Source organism: Urocitellus parryii, chromosome 15, assembly GCF_045843805.1.
Source record: "Urocitellus parryii isolate mUroPar1 chromosome 15, mUroPar1.hap1, whole genome shotgun sequence".
In the NCBI taxonomy this organism is placed as follows: Eukaryota; Metazoa; Chordata; class Mammalia; order Rodentia; family Sciuridae; genus Urocitellus; species Urocitellus parryii.
In genome coordinates, this window is record NC_135545.1 from 30361907 (window position 1) to 30388244 (window position 26338).

General features: G+C 32.7%; 1 protein-coding gene across 1 annotated transcript in view; it reads right to left on the bottom strand.

Moving 5' to 3' along the window:
* Positions 1–18562, bottom strand: part of Rpgrip1l (RPGRIP1 like) — an 80833-nt gene extending 62271 nt beyond the window's left edge. The window contains exons 1-8 of the mRNA XM_077792821.1: positions 18482–18562; positions 16470–16616; positions 15155–15228; positions 9553–9692; positions 4317–4423; positions 3965–4015; positions 3066–3245; positions 2157–2274 (exon numbers count right to left, since the gene is read on the bottom strand). Of these exons, the coding sequence (XP_077648947.1) occupies positions 2157–2274; positions 3066–3245; positions 3965–4015; positions 4317–4423; positions 9553–9692; positions 15155–15228; positions 16470–16616; positions 18482–18562 (898 nt within the window). The remainder of the gene's footprint in view (positions 1–2156; positions 2275–3065; positions 3246–3964; positions 4016–4316; positions 4424–9552; positions 9693–15154; positions 15229–16469; positions 16617–18481) is intronic.
* Between the last annotated feature and the right edge of the window lie 7776 nt (positions 18563–26338).

The window sequence follows — 26338 nt, forward strand, 5'->3', positions numbered from 1 at the left end:
AATACCTGCTATGATTTGAATTTGTTTCCCCAAGTTCATGTGTTGGAAACTTAATCCCCTATGCAACAGTGTCGAGAGGCAGAATCTTTAAGACGCAATTAGGCCATAGAGGCTCTACCTTCATGAATGGCTTCATGTCATAATCATGGGAGTGGGTTTGATATCACAAGAGTGGGTTTACTATAAAAGTGAGTTTGGTCTCTTCTTGCTTTCCCTTTGTGCATGTTCTTTTGCCCTTCTGCCTTCTGCTATGGCCCCTGCCATGAAGGACCCTCAAGGCGAACTTCCCAGACTTACAACTGTGAGAAATAAATCTCTGGGGCTGGGGTTATAGCTCAGTGGTAGAACATGTGCTTAGCATGCACAAGACCCTCAGTTCAATCTTCAGCACCAAGAAAAAAATACCCTTGAGGGTAGTGCCTCAGTTTTTTTCCTATTTGTATTCTTTACTGGCTAGCACTTTGCTTAGGATGCATTAGAGACTTGATCATGTTTACGGAATAAGTCAATGAATTTAAGAGACATATAAAACATACTTGTAAAAGTTTGTTAAGTTTTGAAAAGAATGAAAATTCTTAACTCTGTGACCTCCCTTTTAACCAAGAAAGTTCCATTAAGCAAATTTTTATTGAGTACTACTTGGAAGAAAAGGTACACACTGCTCCTCAACTTTTGGAAAGCCTTGTTCAGTCAGATAAAGATATTTATTTTGCCCTTCCTCATAGATCAGAAGTTTTAAAAATATGGTCTAGGCACCTCTGAGGGTCTCTAAAACTGTTTTAGGGGGTCGTTGAGGACAAAACTAATTTCATACTACTACCAAGATGTTATTTGCCTTTTTCATTTTATTGTCTTACATGTGTATAATGAAGTTTCTCAAAGACTAAATGATATGTGTTATTACGACAGATTAAATGCAGAAACAGATGTAATAATCCAGCTGTTTTCTATTAAGTCAGGTCCTAAAAAGATTTGCAAAACATTAAAAATTTAAAATAATGCTTCTCTCTCTCTCTCTCTCTCTCTATATATATATATATATATATATATATATATTTTTTTTTTTTTTGGTGGGGGTGTAAACAGAACTTTTAAAAACACATACTAGGGCTGGAGTTGTGGCTCAGTGGTAGAGTGCTTGCCTGGCACGTGTGAGGCCCTGGATTTGATCCTCAGCACCACATAAAAATAAATAAAAATAAAGGTATTGTGTCCAACTACAACTTAAAAATTTTCTAGCTTGATTTTCAATATGATAAATATCAAAAAGTATATATTGTGAGAAAAAGGCCTCTGTGATCATAAATAAGTTTAAGAGGGTAAAGTTACTTCTGGCACAGATGACTAAGTGGACATGAAAGAGTCAAGTACTCATCAGTGTAGAACTTATATGGTGGTTACAGTGAATATGCAAAACTCTAACAGCCGAGGAACACTTATATATTCCTAAACATATATTTTCTGAGTACCTGAGGGGAAAACTGGGGAGGTAAGTGCTGTGCTAGCCATATGAAGCCTCACTCCTGCATCTGAATAGCTTGCAGTCATTTCTAACCATAAAGAATCATGGGCCCCCAAATCACTAGGGGTGGGGCCCCATAAGCCACAATTTAGATGGGTTCCTCAGATGATTCTCATACTTGCTAACGTTTGAAAATCACTGCAAGGACATTTTAGGAAGAGGGATGGTTAGGAGTAATCAGAGCCAGGTTCCTGACATGGGGGAGCACTGAGTTTGATTTTGAAGCACAGAAGGGTCTATGTTGAGGTCAAGGTGGAAAGAAGGTTTAGACAGAACAAACTCTAAGAACAAAAGCAGGTTGCTGGAACTGAGCAAGATCAACGAACCTAAGAGGAAGAAAGCCTATTTGGTGAGGAGTGTAAGTTGCTTAGAAGGCAAATAACAAATGTGGTGTTAAATCTGAGTCTGTGGTACTTTATGAAGTACTTTGAAATCTTGCCTGCAACAATGAAGTAGTAGGGAATTACTAAAACTTCTTAAGTAGAAAAGAATCAGATGAAAGAGCTTTTCTGGTAACTTATTATTATAGCTATGAATTTGGAAAAATACAGCAAAAAGATACTGTGAGTGAAGTTTTGGATGACATTTTCAGCCATTATAAGATCCATTCCTCTAGTTACTGTGTATACGGTACCTTCTAGTTTCTGGATGCGTGCAGCCCTGACATCAAGAAGATGAACATATTGTTCCACTTTAAGTTCATAATCTTGCTGCAAACTTTCCATCTTATGGGTCACTGCCTCAACTTCCATCTAAAATACAAGAGCACATAAACTTCAATACTATAATTAGTTCCATTTTCATTTATCAACGTTCCTATGATTCAAGCATTTTCTAGATCCTGGGAATACCAGGTCCTATAAACTATGGTTTCCTGATCTCATATAGCTTACAGTTTAGAAAATTATACTTGGCAATGTTCACAAATAAGAAGTAAAGTAAATAAAACTCTGGATTCCTTTTAATGGAGATGAGTTTCTGTTTTATTAAAAGCTAACATAAAGCCTGGCATGGTGGTGCTTGCCTGTAATCCTGGCTACTTGGAGGGCTGAGGCAGGAGGATCCCAAGTTTGAGGTTAGGGAGGGCAACTTATTGAGTCCCTGTCTTATAAAAGAAAAGAAGAAAACAAACAAACAAACAAACAAACATAAGGTGGTCCACTGCTACTATTAATTGCCCTAAACCAGGGACTTATTTGTTTTTAGACTATTTCTTTTTTTTTAAAATGTTTTATATTTTAGTTTTAGGTGGACACACAATCTTTTATTTTATTCTTATGTGGTGCTGAGGATCAAACTCATGCATTCTAGGTGAGCACTCTACCACTGAGCCACAACCCAGCCCCTGTTTTTAGACTATTTCTAACCACCTAGTCACAAGACTAAATTACAGGGATGTGGTAATATATAATAAGAGGTGGCAATAGATAATAGGGTAAATAGATGAATACATGATAACACATATGTTTAAGAAAAGTAAATCATCAGGAGAACAGCATAGAAAACCTACCCTCTTGATTTAGTACAGAGTGTACTACATTACCTGATAATCTTTGTTAATTTTATGCTGCATGATTAGCATGTTTCTTGTCTTTTCAAGTTCTTGCACTGTTTCTGCATGAGTTGCTTGCAGCTCTCTCATGGAGCGTTCCAGATCTTTATTAATTTTACTGTCTACTTTCTCTAAAAATGAAAGGTCTCCATTTTTTTGTTCTTTTTGAGCCTAAAACAAAAACATGTTTATTACTGAAGAATTTCTAAAATGTGACGGTGTGAATTAACATAGATCAAGCATGAAACAATCATTAAAAACATGTATTCAATTTTTTCCATTAGGAATACAGCAGTTCTAAAACATATTTGCATAGATATTTGGAACAATTAAAAAAATTAAAAAACAGTTTATTACCTCATGACATAAAAAAGAATCATGTATTTATTTCTCTTTAATTAAAACGTACACTATAATCTAAACAGGAAGTAAGTGTGTATTTTTGTGTCTTCTTGTGAGTATCAGGGTATCCCAGACCTAGAAAATATTTTCTTGTTTTATTTACAATTCAGTATTTTACTTGAGATAACAGGGTGTAAACCAAGGCCTCTTAGGGCAGAAAATTGTTGATTAGTTTTTTATTGTGAGATACGCAAAATTAAAATGTTTAGCATAATTAAAGGAAGTGCTTTAAACATGAGTTTTTGATGTTTACTTTATTGTAATTTTGATGTCATTATGAAATATGCATTTGCTGCAACTAAATGTCATCTAAACACTTTCATGAGTCTTAGTAGTTACACGACCTGTGTGTGTGTGAAAAATGCACTGTTTCAGATGATGTAAAAATAATTCACTTTCCAAATGCAAGGGTTACAGATAGAGGTCATCAGTATATTAAAATAGTTTTATGTACCATAAAACTCCAAGGGTGTAGTTCAGAAAGTTACCTTTATAAGCAGGAGAGCTTCACTCAGTTCATCAGCATTAATATCACTCTCCTGCAACAGATTAAGTAAAAGTTCACAATGAAATATTAATGGAAAGTTAAGAGAAATTCCAACTACTCAGTTTTTTTCTAATGGGATATAAGGTGTCTGTTACCATGACTTGATAAACTAAGTATCAGAGACAATCCAACTATTGAGAATATCCTCATAGAATATAAGCTTCCTGATACCATGAGTTAAAAAACCAAGTCATATGTTCATAATCTTTTGCTTTGAAATTATAGTATTTTCTCTGTGCTAAAACATGTACATGTGATTTTTGAGTTTATTTCCTAAATAAGAAATAGTTCACCTGGTTGAAAAACTTCATGTGGTTTTTAAGTTCATCGAGTTGTTGCTTTTGTTCCAGACACTGTAACTGAAGTCCTCTATTCTCTTGAATGAGTTTTTCATTTTGGTCTTAAAAATAAAGTCAACACAATTAGAAAGGTAAGTGAGAATTAGGCCTAAGAACACATTTTAAATTAATTTAATTCCTGATAAGCCCTAAGCTTGATCTAGTATTGTTTAGGTCAAAGAGAAAATTGAGGAGCACCTAAACAAAGGCAGCAGGGGAATAAGGAACAAACGAACACTATCATGTGTCTACCATATGATTCACTTGCTTATCAAAAACTTAAGTTCACAGTATTAATATAAGGAAATTGTGGCTTCTGAGACTTCAAAGGCAAGTTCTATTTAAAATGCCTAAGAATATATGTTTCTAAATCTATAATTTTTACTTACTTATTAAGGGTCCTGAAAGGCATGCAAAAATAAAAAAAAGTTTTGTCTATAGTTTTCTAATCCTCTTTTGAATTTTCTTTCCCCAACTCAGCATAAAGTTTTTGTATTATGACAATTTTTCTGATAAGCTCTGGATCCATAATTTAATCAACCATACTTCTAACCAATCTGTTCCAATAGGAGAAACAGATTCTCAACCAGTGCAAGATACTCAATAATGATTCGTATGTGTTCTTTATTCACTATGTTTATGCTATTAATTAATAGGACATGGATGTAGAGCTATTGTTAAGGGATGGATATAAGTTACTTTTGCCGAGGCACTCATTCGCAAGATTGTAAAGTAGAGCTACACAATAGAGCGAATTCATAAAGACTATTTTTTTTACTCTGCATTAAATATGTTAAGCATTGTTTTAAAAAAGCACAACAGCTAGCAACAAATCCACTGCAGACTTGAGCTTCGTGCTTCTCTGCACTCTGCACTAGAGTTCACCCAGGCAGTTATCTTCCTTTGCTGACTCTCTGTGGACTAACTCTAAACCATGTCATCCAAAGTGTCTCCACTAATTTCATTCTGCTCTCAATGATTTATGTTTATCATAAGTCCTCAACTTAGGTTGTACATTTTTGTTTCCTTTCCTTAAGAAAAAGAAAGAAAGAAAGAAAGAAATCAACACATTTGCCAAGAATTCTTTCCATGAATGCATTTGCATTCTGACTGCATTTTCTACAAAAATATGTTTCTGCCTTTTATAAGGCTTTGTGTTCTCAAGCTATAAATACTACATATAAGTAAAAATGTTAAGTTACACAGTTAAGAAGTAATGGACTGAATTTGGATGTTTTAAATATTTTCTGGCAGTCTCCGAAGTTACAAAAAATTACAACCTTAAGATACAAAGAGTTGCAGAGACAATTTAATCTCAAATATATAATAAGCACTTTTATCGAATTAATAGAAGGTTAAAAGGTCATCTTATGGAATAAGTTACTTTTATACAGTAAACTAACAGAATTTCCAAATATGAAAGATACTTGGAAATTTTGAAGATAAAGGTCCAACACCTGACATTTCAACTGAAAATTAGGATTAATAATAAATAAGAGTTCTTAAGAGATAAACTAACTCTTTTGGTTAAGGAGTAGAATATGTTGATTAGGTTAAAACAACAACTAGATAGAATGATTAAGAAAAACAAAAACAAAAAAACAAAGTAAATACAGTCACAAATAAAAAGTAAAACCAAAAATACTGAGGATAATACAATTTTATTCTATGGTCAAAATAAGACACTTAGGGGTTCTAAAAATGAGCTATGGTATAAAGAACATGGCTGTTCCACCTTAATCTAGTCACAGTGTGAATTTTGATCATTATTTCTATGCTTCAATTTTTCTATCCTTTTAAATTTTCAGAGCAGAGTTCTTAAGAATGATATGTTAATGGGTATGAATAAACTTAAACGTTTCCATCCTTTACTCATTTCTGTTTCAACAACTATGTCTCCATTCACTGATATTTTTAAAACTGGGCATTATTAGTAGGAAAATAACTTAGTAGGAGACATTACTGAGTACCAGTAACCTTTTGTTTACTGAATTTATGTAGACTTATACACTATATTTTTCCTTTCTTGAACTGTTTATTGAGGATATAACTCTTGGATCTTTAAAAAATACTGAAACGCCTACAGTTCAAAGAGGAAATAGACTTGCTGAATTATAATATGAAAAATCAAAGCACTCTGTACAAGATGAAAAATAACCTCCTTACCTTATGATTTGACAAAAAGCAGGTTAAGCTAAACAGCATTTTATTCAAATGAGATAACATTTCTCTCTTTTAAACTTATGTTCTTCTAGCACACCATTAATAAGCAGAGTGCAGAGAAAAATTCAACTAAACAATTTTCAGAGCTCCTTTGTGCTAATATCTTCAGCTGTGATCAATATAACCATATGCATTATGCTGAATTATGCATTTCAGCTAAAGATAGAAAGGAACTTTCAAAAGCAAGCCCTTAAACACATGCAGTTAATTTAAGCATTAACCAAATGCAAACTGCATTTACATATCCTTCCCCAGCATATTCGCACAATCTGAAACTAATTTGTACCTTGAATAAAGAGGTGAGTATTCTCTAAAAATAATTTGCCATTTAGATGAATGACTACAAGAAGCCAGGGAAACATCTTCTGGCAAAGAACACTTGCTACATGAAAAGGTAAATGTGTGAGGAGTGAGGAGAGCTCAAAGTAAAATTAGCCAACTTCAAAATTTGTAACATAATAAAAAACTTTCTCAATATTAAAATATTTTCTTAAATAGAAAATTTCATTTTTTATATTTACTATTTCCCTGGAAAAAAATGGTTAAAGGCTGCAAAATTTTTCTTATAATTTATCATAATATGTTTACAAAGAAACAAAAACTTAAATCCTCAGACTTGTGAATTTGAACTAGTCAAAGAAAAATAACTGGAAAATAACAGTTCTGAAAAATTTTCTTTAGGAAATAATAATTGGATAAAAGTAGAAAGATTTGTGTAGAAAAATGTTGCTTATTGAAAAATTAAGTTACTTAAATATTCATCAATAGAAGGTTGTTAAATGAGCTATGGTACATCCACACTGGAAAACTATCATAGTCATTATAAATGTGATTTAAATTTATAGTCAAGAAACAATTTTACTTTATATACAAAAACACATTATAAAACTATACACATATAGAAATAACTCTGAAAAGACATACATCAAATATAGCACTGATTATCCCGAGGGCTAAGAAATTGGGTGATTTTTTGGATTTTATTTTCTGGACTTTAATTCACAGTGTGCCTAAGTTATTTTCATTATTCAAAAAAATTTCCCAGAGATATAAGAATCAGAGAGAGAGAGAGAGAGAGAGAGAGAGAGAGAGAGAGAGAGAATATGAATATGAGAATGGACTAAATGAATTAAAATACCTTTGCAATTATAATACTTAATAATTAAGAACAACTCTCAGAATTAATTTAACAATAATAAATAGGTTAAAAAAACACTGAGATTTTACTTCCTTTGGAAGTCTTTCTTTCCAAAGATGAATTAAGATGTCTAAAACAACATAGTTTTGATATCTAAGGAAATACAGAAAAGGATAGAAATAAAAAAGGTTTATTTCATTTATCTTTCATTTAAGAAAGAGCAATTTATCTGTTTTTGGAAAAGTGAGAGGGAGTATAGAGTACTTCCTCTTCCTTCAGTGAACAAGAATTTATTGAGCAACTGCTAAGACAAAACACTGTTAAGTATCTGACACTGCACATTAAAACCAGGAACCATGTATCTTTGACATCAAAACTTTCTTCACCAGGTCAGAAGATGATGCTGCCATTTTATTCTACTTACAATCTCCCAGAAAATTTCACACAGAAATCTATCAACTGATTTAATCACTTGGTGAATAAATATTGACTACTGTTGTTTTAATAGAATTCAGACCCTATTGATTATAAGATTTATTAAAACGTGAAAAAAGTCTGACTACAATTTTAAAATGCTATCACTTATAAGATGTATTCCAGTTTTATACATATAAAAATGTGAAAAATAATGTTCCTTTTAGTCAATAAGATAATGGCATTGTGATCTAAATCAATATGAGAGTACTAACTACAAATATAATATTTTTTTACTGAGTTTATATTAAGCTTTTAAACATTCTCATGCAACTGAATTGCAAATGTTCCAAGGAGGCAAGCTTATTATCACATTACTTGGTTTGTCTAGTAGATGAGCAAACAGATTACATCACTTGAATCAAATAATTCAGTTCCCCAATGGTGCATTTGCATGTACTATCTGAGTGTGTGTGTGTAATTCAGATGTCTTCTTTAATTATAATTACATTACTTATATGAGACAAGAAAGGTAAGATTTGTACCTTATAACATCAAACCTATTAATGGTAATTATTTTGGCAGGGACATTTTGATAAAGCTTCCTGGTATTTAAATTTACTGGCACAGAACAGAATAAGATGTCTCATTACCAGAGAGATTTTTCTGTTCAACCTACCAAAACCAGCAAACAACTACTTCTGCCATTCTGTCATCTTACACCATTTTGTTTTTCCTCCCATTATATTTGATACCAACTGACATATTACAAATTCATATAATTATTGTCAGTTTCTACCTCTTAAATTTAAGTTTCATGAGGGCAAGAACTATGATTTATTAACTGCTGAATCCTCAGAACTTGGAAGAGTACCTAGTATATACTGGTGCTCAATAAATACTTGTTGACTGTTGATGAAAGGCTCAGGCTGGCCTCAGAGAATGGTCCTTGTGATCCCAGCTACTCAGAAGGCTAAGGCAGGAAGATCCCAAGTTTGAGGTCAGCCTCAGCAATTCAGTGAGACAGACCCTGTCTTAAAAATAAAATAAGACAAAATAAAATAAAAAGGGCTGTAGACGTAGTTCAGTGGTAAAGAGCCCCTGAGTTCAATCCTTATTACGTGAGGAGGAGGGGGGGAAGGCCTCAGAATTTAGGAAAATTAAACAATTAAAGTCAACCTGAATAAAAGTAATTCTGAGAAAAAACAATTCCTTGAGCAAATATGCTAGCCTAAGTAAGGGAAATTTTGAGCAACAAATAAATTTACAAAAGTAGACAGCTATTAATACAGGCTGCATCTCTAGTACATATCAAGGCGACTGGCAAACAGTTGACACCACAAGAAGTTATTGATCGACTGGATGAATAAACATTAGATGTCTGAAATGAGTATGTCAGTAGTTTTTTATATGTACCTCTTTCAGTTTTTAATCTGTCAAGGATTTCAGTTTTGTCTGTTAAATCAGATTTTAAGGCAGTCTCGAGCTGAGCAATCTGTACTTTCAACTGCTGTTCCTTTAACTTCCATTGCTCTTCATGGGCAGCACTGAAGGCACTGCAAAACACACGTGACATGCAAGGAAAGCTTGGAAATCAGCTTCAACCGAAAATAATAAAGAGAAAAGCTTTTAGTGGCACAGAGACCACTGTCATCATGTCTTAGGAATTAAGTAAACATATGCTGGTCTGCTGCTGTTGAAACCAAGGCGCCTTTCTCAGGCTGCGGTTAGGGAACATGAAAGAGTTTGTGGGATGAGTAAAGGAACTGGCCTTAATTTAGAGCTCTAAAGTCAGAAAAGTTGGCAGTGTGCAGCTTTTGTGGGACTAGTAAAGGAATTCAGATACTGTACATACTCCAGAGGAATCCACAATTCCAAACCTCAGCAATTGACAACGAACAAAACCATACTCTCCCACTTACAAACCCTCTTAATACAGAGAAAAATGGACTTTCCACCTGATCTTTAATTCTGTGAAACTTTTAAAATGTCTTGGATAATAACATCCTAACAAAATACTGACCACCAAATGATAGCATACTGAATCACAGGCAGTAATTCTGATATTAAGAAGTACTGATAATGTAGTTTTGTCCTAAAAAACAAAAAGCAATTGGCTAAGAATAAAAAACTGTACTTGTAACACATGATTGGAATGAAAACCAATGCCCTGGTCCTAATAAGAATGTTGAAGATAGAACTACTATTCCTCAATAAAAGTATAGCAGTTTTAATTATGATTACAATCTGCTAATGATCAAGGCCTAGCATATCAGAAGGAAGAAACAGATAAAAAGTAACTAAATGGCACACAGAAGGTGTGCAGTGGTTCCTGAATCCTGGTCTAAACAATGGTGCTAGACTAGCTGTACCAATACTTAGATTAAAAAATGAAGATCCCAAGACTCAGGGACTCATATTTTTATAAAGCTCCCTAGGTGATAGCCAGGTTTTTGGAAAAATTGATCTCAATTTGCATTTCATCAGAAAGCCATTATCTGTGAAGCTTGTTATGACTGAATAATCATCAGCAGCTTTGACCCTTCTACTTATTTTAAACATAGTAAATGAAATAAACATTTAAAAATCTAGTTTTCTACTGATGATGAAGTAAATAGAAAAGAAATGTATTATTTCAAGTTGCCCTTAATGCCACTCCAGCAAGTTTTGAGGTTTTATTCCAAAAGGGATACTCTTCTGGAAGGCACAGCTTTCAAAAGAGTAAATTTTGTATTCATTTCACATTTTGAATATTTTTTATTGCAGTTAAAATGATATGACCTTGAAAACAAATGGAATTTTAAAAGTTCCTCTAAATATGACATCTGTTTCTTCTATGCTCTCATCTCACATATGGAAGCTTAAAAGATGCATGAATCTGATATAACAATATTTTAAGTTAATTTTATCAAAGGTACAATTATATAGACACAAATGAGATCCAAACAAAATATATACTTTAAGAGCTAAATAAAGAATATTCCTTTACAAGTTCATTTTAAAATAAAGAACAAATATAATTTCTGTATCTGGCCAAATTATATATATACCAAACACACATATATGTGCATGAATGTTAGTACCTATATGTATGGGTGTGTAGTACCTATATGTATGTGTGTATGTGTGTGTCTTGTATTATTAAAAACATGCACCACCTGGTGAAAAATTAGCATGATGAAACAGGCACAACTATACATTATATAAGATGCCAAAAATTAGAAACAGTAGTGTTCCAATAGCATTACTACCAGCAAAAAGATCACCAACAGCTAATCTGGCAAAAACATCAGAAGCTGTATGTGTTTAAATTAAGAACAATTTAGCAGCCTGGTTTTTCCAAACCCACAAAATGCTAGCGTAAATCAGCATAAGTCAATCTGAATTTAGTCCACTGCTATCTTCCCTCTAAATTTAGGATTACATTCCACTGGAGTTTCATGAGGAATTCCTTTTGAATTTACTGTACTCCTCTATGCTTGGAGCCATCTGTGTAACTATAAATGGTGAGCCACATCTGGCTCCATTTTCTTTGTGAGAGCTGTATACATGATTAAATCTGCATATAAGAACAGTCTTTGAGAAACTTTTATTCATGAAAATGTTTTTGTATATTGCCAATAGTGACAACTAAGGGAGGATGTTAGTTAGCATTTGTACCCATTTCACTGTTACATTATGTTACAAAGTGATAAAATGTCAGTCTGCAGTGGAGTGCCCCTGGTGCCTGTGGTCACTGGCATGTCCATTGGCAATCACGGGCTTCAGAATACTGTGAATATACACTCTTGATCAGAAACACGATAGGATCAAAATAAAAGCCAAAAAATTTCTCTCCATTCTCAGGTCTTTTCTTCTGATAGAAAAAATTCCATTTATTCTAATGTTCAAAGGCATCCTAATGTGAAAAATGAGTAAGAATAAACTATATCATCCATAAAGAAATCCATAGGTAGGAAAACTGCAGGGGACAGGTGTTCACTTTACAGAAACAGAACAAAGAAAGTCTATGGGTATCAGCAGTGATCTTTTAAATTCTGAACAGTAGATGACAATTACAACATAAAAACTTTATCTACCCTGTTCTGAAAAAGGTTTATCATCTTTTAAACACTGATGAACACACTTTAAAATTAAGCATTAGGTTAGTGTCTCCCAAAGAGTTAGTGCCTTAAAACCATCTTCAGATTTTTCTGGATCTAACCTCATACTGACTGCTGGAATTGGATGGTGGTGGTTAGGGAGGTGTGTGTGTGTGTGTGTGTGTGTGTGTGTGTATAGAGGCTCTGAAAATGTGGTGAAAACTACATTTTCATGTTTTCCAGGTTATTTGTACACATTCTAGTTGAAGGATCACTGCATTCATTAGTTACATGGCCCCAAAACTATACTAACTTCAAAAATGAAACACAGCTTTACCATATTATAGTATAGAGTTTCTCTGGGACCAAATAGAAAGATTTAATTGCAAAAAAATTTATTCTGAACTTTTAAATTGAACATTTCTTAAAGTTCTTATTTCTTGGCTTCATATAAAAAATGTTTTAGCATATTAAGACAGACTCATACTGAATACTAACATGAGGGTTTTATCTTACCACATGATCCTCTACTATGTCATATGTCAAGTAATAAACACATTCAAAATTTCATTTGAGAAAGGAAGATGAGAATGCAATGTGCAAATCATATTTTTCTCCTGAATACTAGCCAATTTTGAATAACAAACAAATGCTTTCCTTTTTAAAACATGCTATCATTATGACTAAGCAAACAAGGAGTATATGTAGTTTTTGATGAACATTAGCTGTTGGCAATGATGAATAGCAGTGCAATGAAACAAAAGAGCTGTAAAGAATCTTAAGGACAATGTTGATTTTTGTAGTTTTTCCAACTATGCTTCTGAAAACTAATTTTAAAAAAATACTATCAAGAGAATTTTCTAGTTCTATTTACTATTACATGTACTTGTTGGGTTTTGTGTTAAAGTGACATTAATTTTTTTGACATTAAATGTTTTGACACTCATTACAAACATTTACTTACATACACCTCATATAAAATTCAAGTGTGAGCAGCATAATGAAGTCTGTTTTTAGTGTGACAGGAAAAAAATGTAACTCAAGCATAAAACATTAAGAAAAAAACCCTTCAAAGCCAGATTTACACTCTTAGATCATCTTCTAATATGGAAAGATAAAATTTTATGGTGATTAAGTAAATATGAGAAAAATATGCCTTGTCAAAATTGCATTTTTGCATTATTCCCAGCTAAGTTTGATGTTTTTTATTCCAAGAAAGTAAGTTTAGTAACTTCTCAAATTGAGGAGAAGTGGAAAATTTAGAAGTAATGGCCAAATGGCACTTATTTGCTTGTATTCAGATCATGTTAAATTATTTGAAACTACAAAATGTTCAAGATAAATATAAATCAATAAAAATTTCTGAGTGTCTGTCAGTTATTTTATTTTATGAATGTTTCCCTCTCACATAACAATTTTCCAATGGCATTAAAATCAGAGATATAGAGAAGCACAGGGTGAAAAAACTTTTATTTTCACCTAAAGTTCAGAGTTAAAAGAACTGGGTTTCGATCTTATACTAGAGTCTCAGAAATGCTGTGTAATTCTGCAGAAGTCTTTTCATTTTTCTGGAGTCTTTTTTCCCTCATTTTAAAAACACAGGGTTGATATTATTTTTCTGCCATGTGCAATCTGCATTTTGACATTTGAAATTTTCAAACACATAATACATCAATATAAATATACATATTATTCTATAGAGATGGAAATAAAAACCAGGATGCCTAACAAATTCTTTAGGTAAAATTAATCAGGGTTGATGAAAAAGGGATCAGAATAAAACTCTGGGACCAAGGGATCCCAAAGGCCAAGGCAAATCCCATGTAAAGATTTTTAGCTACTTTACCTTTCCTGGAGGGCCCTGAATATTATTTTAACTGGTGTCTTACTGTTGATAACCCTTAATATATTAAGCCACTGTACAAAGATAGTAAGCATTAATAGGTAAACCACATAAATTACATAAATCACTGGAATAATGTTTAACATTAACTTGGGTAACTTCAAAGTAAATAAAAATAAAAGCCTATCTCTACATTCTTTGGGTATGACAATTTAAAAAAATGTAAATTTGATTAATAAGATGTAAAACAGTTAAATATTTAAAGATGTATTTGTAGTTCAGATGGCTATTTTCAGAGGTTTCAGTGTATGAATATCAGCTATAACGTATCTATTTAAAGATATGTCTGTTTTCATGTAAACTGGTATTTATCATTTATCAGTATCATATACTGAAACGATTTAAAAAATTGCACACACACACAGAGATATCAGTATCATTTAGCCAAACTTAGCTGTGGAGTAGAATTTTGTTTGTAACATTACCAGAGGGGATTAATTTCTAAGACACCATAATTATGAAGCAAATTAAAAACAAACATTGAAGCAGCCCCTTAAAATATGTCTTGAGCTAAGATGCGTGTGTTTCTCTTTTTAAAGAACAAAGATAATTTCAAGTGAACACCTTTATTTTCACCTAATACAATCATTCTTAGCTAATAACCTGGAGAGCCCAATGGCTTGTGTTCAAACACAAACTCTATTTCTTCATACCTTTAAGATTATGAAATACCTTCAGAGTTTCTTAATTTCATTTTATGTTTCTTGTTTGCAAACTGGGCACATTCCAAGGTGTTATGAAGAATTTACAAAAATGAACGTAAAATATTTAGCATAGGGTCTGTTAGCCTATAGCTTGTATTTAATAGATGATACCTGTTGTTACTGGCAACAAAAACAATATGGTTTTCTGAGTAATGGCCAAAAGACTACTGCTCAGGTTAAAAACCTTACAACCATTGCCTTAAAAAGCTTATTTTTCTTTTATGAAGTAAATGTATTTCCTGTTATCTGTTGTTGATCAATATTAGATATTCTGACAAGAAATGTTTGATATAAAAGGGAATAAAAGAACAGATGGAATCATGATTTACCTGTTATAAAGTTTATCATAGTTTTCTTTTAAAAGTTCCCGTTCCTTTTCTAAATCATTTATTCTATCCTGCAGCTAAAATGAAAAGAAAATTCACATTAGGGGATTATCATGTAAACCTACACTGGGGTAAAAAAACCATATGAGAGGAGGATGTCTTGTTTCATTCTTGATTTCTAAATTGCAGCTGCTAACTTTACCACTTATACTATCTGCATTTCATCCAGCATTGGTATTTTCCACGTTGTTAAATAAACATGAAATTAATATTCCTGCTTTAATTTGGTAGAAAACGTATGCACTGCTTTATGGCAACATGTTCCAGAACTCAATAAAGAATGTGTTAAGAGCTTGCTGTTAAGTTCTGGGAAACAGAATATTTTTTACTTTCCACCATGATGAATTCCATCATTATATTCATTTTGTATTAATTTCCAATTGGCCCATAAAAAGTAAAATAATTAACTTTTACTTAAGTTTACTGTTCAAACAAATTATACCAATCACTATATTCTCTGAAGACACAGATTCTCACGTTACCTAGAATTCACAAATAGCCAGTAGCATACCTTATGAATAAATGAATAAATAAATAAAATAATGAAATAACCTTGGAATAATTATATCTTTATCACTAAAATGAGGATTTCTGTCCTCTAGTATTTCAAGTTTTATTCATAAGTGCATTTTGTAGTCACTACTTTTTCCCATGCATCAGAGCACTCTTAAAATTTATCTCCATTGTCAACATTCTCCTTTGAGGCTAGGAAGAGATAGTAAAAGAATCTTCCTAATTTAGAATAGAACGTAAGCATCTTATTTAATTTCTATTCTCCTTAGGAACAAGCTGTACAGGAAAAGATGGTGCTAGTTGGGAGACAAGAGTATTAACAATAAAAAAAAAAGAAGTTTTCAAACAAATTTCTAGAATAAAAATTAGTTTCACAGAATTGCTGATTTTGTAGAACATAATATCATCTCCTCAGATATATTCTTATAGTTTGGTTTTGATATCTCAAATGACTAATGTCACAGTTGAGAAAATTAAGTTCCATAGGTAATTTGCCGTGTTTTCATTTTACTCAAGGATCTTTAATCCTTTGGGAAAACAGTGGATCTAAGCACATTTGCAAGTATTGTTAAACACTGATTTGCCACTCATATATTGTATTTTGCTGTGTTCAAAACACCACCCGTGTTGTTTACAATCTAAAAATAAAAAAAAAAAAATCTTTGGGATGTTTCTATTTTACATTTTCAAACCAACTACAGAGAAGTTTAAAAGCAACATATGGCTAAACTCTTTGGAAGTTTACCTCTTCTATTCTTCTTTCAGAAAATGTCATGGAATGTAATTGTTTCTCAAGACTGCAGCATTTTAAACGCTGCTCTTTGAGTTGCATATTTAGCTCATCTCCATTTGCCATCAAGGCATCATGGCTGATCCTGAGAGTTTTTTGCTTCTAAAAAACAAAAAGAATAATTTTTAAACATTATTTTTGGATTATGCTTTAAATAACTGATTACAATTCTATAAGTGAATTTACTCTTGAAGTTCACATTATATAATTTATTCTTTACATCATAAACAATGTATGTGAGCTAATTACCCATAGAAGATGCTCTTAACCTAAGTGTGATGTGAGGAAGAAAATAAAGGGTTATCTTAGCATAGAGGCACATAATACATAATTGTTCCTGTCCTTTATTTGCTCCTAGTTTTTCAGTTGTTGAGAGTGACCAATAAGTAAATTGTTTTTAGCAAATAAAATGTTTTTTTCTTTTTATTATAGTTACAGAGGTCAAAAATGCTGACCATTGATATTCAAAGGAAAGGATGTGCCACCACACTACATAAACAACCTTGGATAGATAGCTTTTAATTATAACAAAATAAATTAAAATTTTCAGTTCTGTAAAATAGTTCAACTCTTCTTAATTTTTTAAAAAAATGTTCTATTTATGAACATGATTTGTATTCAGTTATGTATACTTAAATGTCACTTCTTTTATAAAAAGAGTCTTTTCATACTACTGATTTTTTTTTTTAGTTCATTTAAAAGAAACATGGTTACTGAGCTACTTCAGGTTTATTATCTTGATGTCATTAGGCAATACCATTTTTAGCCAACAACTTCTGAGCTTTCTACATTGAAGCAGTTGTACTTAACCACTCAAATCTCCTCTATATCAATTACCCAAAAGAGATACATGTATCATAGCAGATACCTGTTATTATTGGTATATAAACAAATACCTGGGGTCACTGTTAAATAGAAATCAAAACAGTCAAAATGATAAGAGAAATTAAAATCATTTTCAAGTCCTTTTGTAATTCCCCACTTTAAAAACTGCTTTTGAACACATGTATTTTTCATTTTCCCATTCTGTATATCTGCAGACAGCACTGTCATTCTTGCTCTCTAATTAGTATCTCTTATAAACTCACACATTTATATAAAAGGTGATTATTCTTAGAATTTCAGGAGGTGCCTGTGGGATGGAAGACACTACTGAGTATGGTTGAGAAATATTTATCTATTTAATTCAATAGTTGAATTTAGGCTTCAGATGACCCTATGCTTTGCATCAATTTACTGCTTTTCTTGTTTCAGTACTTCAAAGAAAGTACTACTTAATATAAATTCTGCTCATCTGGAATGTTTTGGAGTTCATTATTTCCAGAACCCAAGCTAATTATGCAGTGCCAATAGATAGGAGCTCTCTCATGCCACATTCCTGTGGGGCCATACTCACTGTTAAAATAACAATGGGGATGAAGAATCCTAGGAACTGTCACACTGAACTGTTGAGGTTTAAAATAAAAACATTGATTGCTGACATTATGGGTACTTGACTATCTTCTGATAATGTTTATGATCAACCAAACCAAACCAAATCAAACCCACATCAAAGAAGCATTTAATAGAACATGGTGACTGATGTATTCATATTTCTGGTCTATATATTTCATAAATGTTTAGAATTATATGCAAATATAATGGTAGCTTCAGTGCTATGGGCCTAAATCGCATGGAGTTAAAAATAAATATTCATGGCATAAGATAATTTATGACAAATGTGTTTACTATTTTAAGATGACATAATATTTATAATAATCTAGGGAGTTATTTATTTATTTAGTAATTAAGTTACAAATAACAAAAAATATATGAACAGGAATTATACACATTTGAGAATAAAAAAGAATGATTTGTAAAAATCACTTTTTTATTATGACCATTTTACTTTTAAAAAATGCAACATGAACACTATTTTTTGAACACTTTGCATCTATACATAATAATAAGGTAAATTTTCACAGTACCTCTTGAAGCTGAAGAAACTTTCCTTCCATTACTGAAAGCGCATTGCTTTTCTCCACTAGTTGTTTATGAAGCTTAATCATTTCTACATTGTCCCGAATATTTGACCTTCAAAATTGTGTTTAAGAAAAAGAAGTAAAAAAAAAAAATAAAATAAAAAACAAGTCAATAGGAGAAAAAGTAAGGTGGAATCACATATTTTCAATTAACGTTACTTGGAAAATATTTATACTCTTACATATCAGTTACTGAAGCTTTTAGATTATTACAAATAAAAGACAAATTTATTACTTAAAAGCCACCAATAATCATTCTTGAACTTGCATAAACAAACTCTTAAGTTTGAAGGGATCCTCAAAATTTATGACAATGTCACCTTTATAAAAATTGATAATATTTGGGGCTGGGGTTGTGGCTCAGTGATAGAACGCTCGCCCAGCACGTTCGGGGCACTGGGTTCAATCCTCCACACCACATAAAAATAAAATAAAGGTACTGTGTGCAACCACAAGTAAAATAAAATATTAAAAAAATTGATAACATGGACTTTAAATCATTTTAGAGTGTCCTGAAAGATGGTATGAAAGTACATTAGCTTTTAGCACAGCAATGGTTCTACACCAAACTTTGCATCTATTGTAGGGCTATCATGCTCCCTTTCCCTAAATGAAAAATATGCAATACGGCCATTCATCTTCCTACCACTCCCTCAAAGCAAATAGTATCATAAGATTACCATTCACTGTAGTTTCCTCTTGGTGTTTAAACTTTGCAAAATATTTCCAAAAAAAGTGACTTAGCATTTTATACTAATAATGCCCAAAGCTGGCATTTAAATATGTTGCAGATGTGCCTTTAGCTGTAAGAGATTATTTGATGTCCACAGGGTATATAGAAACCCTATATGCTGCAATACTATTTTGTATTTTTCCTACTGAGATTAAAGCAAAAGTAGAATTTAAGAGGAAGATCTTGTTAAAGGTTAATCACAGATCTAAATGAATACCTGTTTTTTCAAAAGACATGATTTTCCTGACAGAAAAAGGTTTCTTAATTTAATGTTTTACATTCAAAACATGTCTTAAATTGTGAAGCTTGATTTTAAGATTTCATTCTTTAAGAAAAATATATAATTTTTCAAATTCAGAGAATGATTTCAGTATCTAAAGTAAGCAACTTTACTTCCAAAACTTATCTATTGTACACATATTGGAAAAATTGTCACAATGCCCTACTGGAACCAGAAAATGGACTACAAAGCTCACACATCTGTAAACCAGCTGAGGACTTGAAATACTTAATTTTCCTCTTTGATATTTGAAAGTTCATTGTATTTTGGCATTGGACAGTTAGTTGTCCTCACACAGAAGATAAACAAGTCCAAGAACCTGGATTTTGCCCAGGGTACAGTCTTAACACAATGTTAAAATAATTATGTGTCTTAAACATGTTATCTAGCAGTTCTGAGCACATATTCAACAGTATGCTGATTGTTATTCCCTTCTATGTTACTTTTATTCACTAAAAATATAATATGAAGAGAAAAATACATTTAAAATAAAGTACAAAGAAAATATTCACACTCATATTTAGAAGATAAAATATAATTTACCCGTTTTTTCCCTAGACTTATTGTTTGACCACTTAAAGGTGAGTGACATTTATTGATATGAAAGGAAAGAAATAATTTCAAATGATTCAAATAATTTAAAATGTTTTCTTACATTTTCTGTTGTCTCTGATTTATTTTTTAAATTATTTTATTTTTCAGTGCTAGGGATTAAATCCAGGGCCTTGCATATGCTAGGCAAGGTCTCTGATATTTTGTTTTAAAGTAATATTTTCAAGAAGAATCAAATGTTTGAAAGATGACTACTGCTTACGTTAGTAACAGCAATGAAATCTCAATAATCCATTCAGGCCGAAGAGTCATAGAAATAACAGGTTTTAATCTTGAATTTTCTTTGTAAGACAAAGAAGAATAAGCATATTCTAGAAAATTTCAGTGATTCAATTGGGGAAAGCTTTCTTGAATTCTCCCATAAACTCCTTCAGGTTTAAACTTTTCAAAATATTAGCAAGAAAAGTAACAAAACATTTTATACTAATAATGTTAAACAGTAGACATAAATGCAACATAAACACAGAATACAACAATTATAATATGGCATTTTGAAGTCAGCTTGACTTCAAAAAACAATATAACTATTTTGGGACAATGCGAACTTTCAAGTCTTTAATAATAATTATTTTTAAGTTTCAGTTTGAGGGGCTTTATATGTAATATTTATTGTTAAGACTGTATGCTTTTCAAAGATAAGATGAAGAGAAGGGTAACTTGTTAAGCTAAAAAGTGTGGGGTCAGAGAGAGAGACAGTACATATGAGTTAAAACCAGCAGTGTGATGAATATGGTGTGGTCTTGAAGAAGTTAGTACAATAAGGGCTGGGGATGTGGCTCAGTGGAAGAGTACTTGCCTAGTACATGAGACCCTGGATTTGATCCATATCACCATGCAAAAGAAAAAAGAGGGGGGCGGGTGGAAGAAAAGATATAATGAAATAATCTGAAACCTGACCATTGACTCAACCTTTTTACATAGATTAAATATGGGAAAAGGATAAGGGTAGAAATGGCTGACAAAGAGGGCAGATGTCACTAAGATGAAAAGGAGTGTGAGAAGGATGTTGGAGGCAAGAGGGAGCCAGAGAGTTAGTGCTAAGTGACTAGTCATAGACCTCGAGGCTGTGGGGCAAGGCCTCAGGTTGGTCTCATTTAAAGAGAAGCCGGGCTAATTTCAAGAGCCAGAATACAGGACAGAGAATCCCAACATCAAGTATATACACAGATGCTAATAAAACAAAACAGAACAAAACAAAACAAAACTGTGAATAAACTGCTGAAAGATAAGGAGAGGAGAGGGAGGAGAGCAGAGGGGAAGTGCTGGGGACTGAATTAGAGCAAATTATATTCCATGCTTTTGTGAATGTCAAAATGTAGTCTAATGTTCTATTAAAATATTTTATATGACCTCCACATAATATCTTTCTGCTCTCTTCCATCCACTATGATAGGAACACCAAATCTCCCAAATGATGACATTCGAACAGAGAGAACAATACGTGGTAAAAACATTCAGATGAACTCTGACAGTCATGCTCCAATTTGTACATGCTACATTACACATGGTGAAATGATTTGCAAACAGATACCAAGCACATTAATTAAGTGCTTTGTAAAAATAAATTTCTCACATTTTTCAACAAGGATTTTGAAAAAAACAGAAACAATTAAGTTGGAAAATGCCGTTTCTTTTCCTTTTTCAGTTTTATGGACATATGATTTAGAATTATGATCAAATCTTTGAAAACTATGAGAAAAGTTGTTGGCCCATCTCTAGATTAAAAACAAACTGAAATAAATTAGATTTTATGTTGAAAAAAGTAATCCAGCTCAACAACCTGTGTGCCAAGTTTCTCTCATATAATTTGAAACAGTCAAGCAATAAACTCTGAAAAAGGAATTTCTAATGGAAGCCTTAAAAACACTTGACTCCAGCTTTGCTACTGGGTGCCATAATAAATCCAGAAACTTAAAACCTCAGATACACTGGAGAAGGAACAACTTTCTGTAGAGCTATGTAATGTATAGTCTAATATGAAAGCTTAAGAAGCAAAAATCTTTGTTCCAGTGAAAGTTTCATATATTTCATTCCCCAGGCACTCAACTCCCCTCCTCCACCCCCATGAACATTTCATTCTTTGCTACAGGAAGGATTTTGAAACCTAAAAAAAAGGTCTCTTCTTCTTTTTTTTTTTTTTTTTTTTGAGACTAAAATGTTATAGCATTTAACACCATTTAGAAGAGAAAGCTCTACAACACAGAGGCTTGGCTATGAGATTCTGAGAACTAATTACGTCAAATATTTTATGAGGTAGAATGCAGAGAATCTTTTTTTAAAAAAGTTTTAAGTTGTTGATAGACTTTTATTTTATTTATTTATATGTGGTACCAAGAATTGAACCCAGTGCCTCACATATGCCAGGCAAGTGTACTACCACTGAGCTCCAGCCCCAGCCCACAGAGGATCTTTTTGAGTAATTGTTTTAGGCTGACCAAATCTGGGGAATAAAACTGAAAACAACCTTAGGGTTGAAAAAAAATAGTTTCCTTTTTTTTTTTTTCCTTTTTAAAACAAATCAGACTCCTGTTGAAAGAAATGTAGGCCATTCATAGTTCTTATTAGAGATACACAAGTAACAATTATTGTGTAGGGTACCACTTTTGAATTGAACTACAAAGAATGCTACTAAATGGAATGAATAAGATTCACTAAAATAGCCAAGCAAAAGTCTCTTTGAAAGGTAATGGTTTTGCTCAGAACTGCTACTTGAGATCATGGGGGGAAAACAAGGATCTCTGATTTAAGGCGAATCCGGTTGCAAAGGTGTGTGGAAGCTGAAGTAGGAGCATCCCAAGTGTGGGGCCAGCTTGGGCAACTTAATGAGACCCTATCTCAAAATAAAAAGGGGTAGGGATGTAGCTCAGTGGCAGAGCATCTCTGGATTCAATTCCTAGTACTATGGTGGGTGGGGGAGGCGGAAAAACATTTCACTGAGGAAAAAAATTTGTGTATGTTTATTTGCCTCTGTATCACAACTTCCTGTGATGTTGGGTCAAAGCACAAATCAGAACTTTCTTATTTTCACCACCACTGGAAATGGAGGCACAGTAGTAGAGCTCTCTATATGCATATAATCACATTCACATGAAGAAAGATGGGGCTGGTTGGGGACAGGAGTAACCCAAATCCTGGCTCATCTTCTTAAAAGAACCATGTTTAGGATTACGTCTAATGAATTTTTAACTATAGATTTTACAGTAATAGGAAGGGGAATCTGGGACTTTAGTCAATATTCCATGAACCCCAATGGGAAGTGTAGATTTGCTGGCAATTAAATTACAAAAGTGAACTAAAGCTTTTGTATTGTTTTTAGTTTTTGATACAATCATGGCAGTCCTGGGCACTAACAAAGGCTGTTTCACAATTATCAGAAGGAATAATTGATTTGATATAGGTCTTTGATGAATACCAAATGTAAATAATGATTAAATTAAGAAATACAGATTACTGAGTAGGCAAAATGGTTCAAAAGCACAAGTTCCCTAAGGAGATAATGACTGTTAATTACAGAGTAGGGAACCATTCACCCATTTCAATCTATTCATTTTATAGTTTGGGTAGTTAACTGATGCTCAGAGAAGTAAAATTTGGCCAGAGTCCTTAAGTTATGAAGCCACCACTCAAATCTAGTTTTAAGGGTTAAATTCTTCCTATTCTTTTAACTTGTTTCCTTCTTCTAAGATGCTCTTAAGTGTATCTCTCCCTCCACTGTCATGTTTATGTTTATACACTAGATACGATTACTTGTGACGATTTCTGTGGTTCGTATAAAGTATTGGGAAAATATGTCAAGTGCTATCTAGAAAAATTTTAGATAATATTAATTTTAAGAAACATAGGAATAAAAGAAATGGTATGAGTGAAATAATTGTCACTGGACAAATTCTAAACTATGCAAAATGATAGTGAGAGCTTAGTGAATATATTATTTTTAAAAACGACAGATCATCTCCCTGTGTTCTAATGTTTGCATGGTTATTCCTGGCCCCAGTTATCCCACCATCAGAAAACCAGATGTGCCCTCTTAATTAGGGGGCTGGGCAATCAGGTAAATCCAAATTGAGGGGCATTCTGCAAACAACTGTCAATGGGCTGGAAAAAAAGCAGGGAACATTCTAAAATAAAGGAAACCTAAATACCATGACAATTAAATACAACACATAGCCTCTGACTGAATCCGAGATCAAAACAAAACAAAACCCATTAATAAAAAAAGTGCAGCAATAAATAGCATTATTGGAACAACTCGGGCAACTGTGTCATTCATGGTTAAATGTTTAGAGTGTCTATAATGTAGGAGGATGTCCTTGTTCCTTGAAGATATGTGTACAATGAAGAAACATAGGCACCTAATTATCAAATGGGAGAGGAGGAAGGGAGGAATAGAAGGAAAAAAACGGGTAAGAGAAAGAGAGAAGTGCAGTGAAGGGGTGGAGGAAGGAGGGAGAGACGAGAGGAGAGAAAGAAGGGCTTGTGAGCAAGCCTGCATAATGCAGAGGCAGGCTGTGGAATATTCATAGATTGCTAAAAGGTGCAAGGTATGTGAATGCTCACTCTCTTATTTTCTCCACTTTTCTGTAGGTTTGCTGCTTTTCAAAATGATAATTTGGGGAGAAACTTAGAGTGCTAGGAAGTAATCCTGTATCTGTGCACAGGGGAAAAAGAGACAGCCCTTAAAGCCAAGATGTTTCTTATAACGCGCGGCTGCAAAAAGCCTCTCAATTCTAAGATTTGACAATCCGCTGTCTGCCAAAGAGAAGAGGGCAAGTCAGAGTGTCTGAAATATATATGGGTTAAATTTCCTCCACTGAGACATTATGGCACTTACATGATTTTTAATTAAGAAGGTAAACACCCTAACATTTATTTAAAAAAAAAAAACAACAACACTTAGCACACTTGTTAAGAGTATACATATTTTTGGAGTTGAAAAAGTCAATAAAAGGTAAAATCATTCTGATTTTAATGTTCATGTACATATGTTCACTGGTTACTGCTTTGCATTTAATTTAAGACAGCCTTTTTAATAAGCAGAAAATGTGCATTTTTATATTGTTTAAATTTTAATATGGATTTTTGTTCAAAACAACACAGACATTCAGGCTACTTGTAAATGATACAAGATTTTTTGCTAATGAGGCATTATGTAGAACATATGCAAAAATCACAACTCAGTCTTCCAAAATAGACCACAACAACAGGAAAAAACATGATTTTAATAAAAAGGAGCAGCACTGGGCTTTTACTTCAAAGCAATTAAAGGCTTTGGATAACCAAAAGTTTATGTCAAACTGATGCCAAACCAAACTGGTCTATTAAACACATACTATGAAGAGTTTCTGTAATATTCTATGAAAAGGCTCTCTGCCATAAATATCAAGCACTGCCATTCTGAAGATTACAACTATGTTAGGTTCATGTTTGAGAACAAGGGGTCCAACATCCAGATCAGACTTCTAGAATTTCAAATCTGAAATAATGTATCCGTGAAAGAGAAGTTTAAATATGTTTTCCATTTTGTGATTTTTCTCTACAGTAAATTATACCAAGTTTTATACTCTCCCTAAATTTTTTTCAACAGTTTTCCATTAGTCTCAAAAAATTGCTGTTATACATAAAATTTTGAGCTATGTGTAAACATATTTTTAAAAAATAGCCTTGAAAGTTCTTATTTTAACTTATTTCTTCAGTTTCAAAAACATTTCAAGAAACGATATGCTACTCACTATAGATACTCTTCCTTCTAAGGAAATGACATGTAAATTTTCACTTTTATAAATTCAGTAAGCTAGGGTAAAAACTGATTTATTTCCCTGACCTCTGCAACAAAAGTTACTTGGCCTGTAATACCAATTTTGTTTCCACTTATAATTCTTGGTATCACAGAAAAGACTGCTTATTTTGTTTATATGGATAACATAGGCCTCTGAGGAAGCCCTTCTTTTGTTTTTTAAGGTTAGCTCCTCTATAAGTACATGTTGGTACTCTTACTGGCAATATTTATAGTAGAAAAGCATGTGTCCTTGTCTATCACTCTCTTTCTGCTGCTGCTCTGACCCAGGATTGAAGGACTTTTGGATCTCCTTTTCAATTAACACTGAAAATCTAGCTCTGACGATCATATCCATCTGGAAAAAGGATCAGTTAACATAGTCCATCTGACTGTCTGGGAATA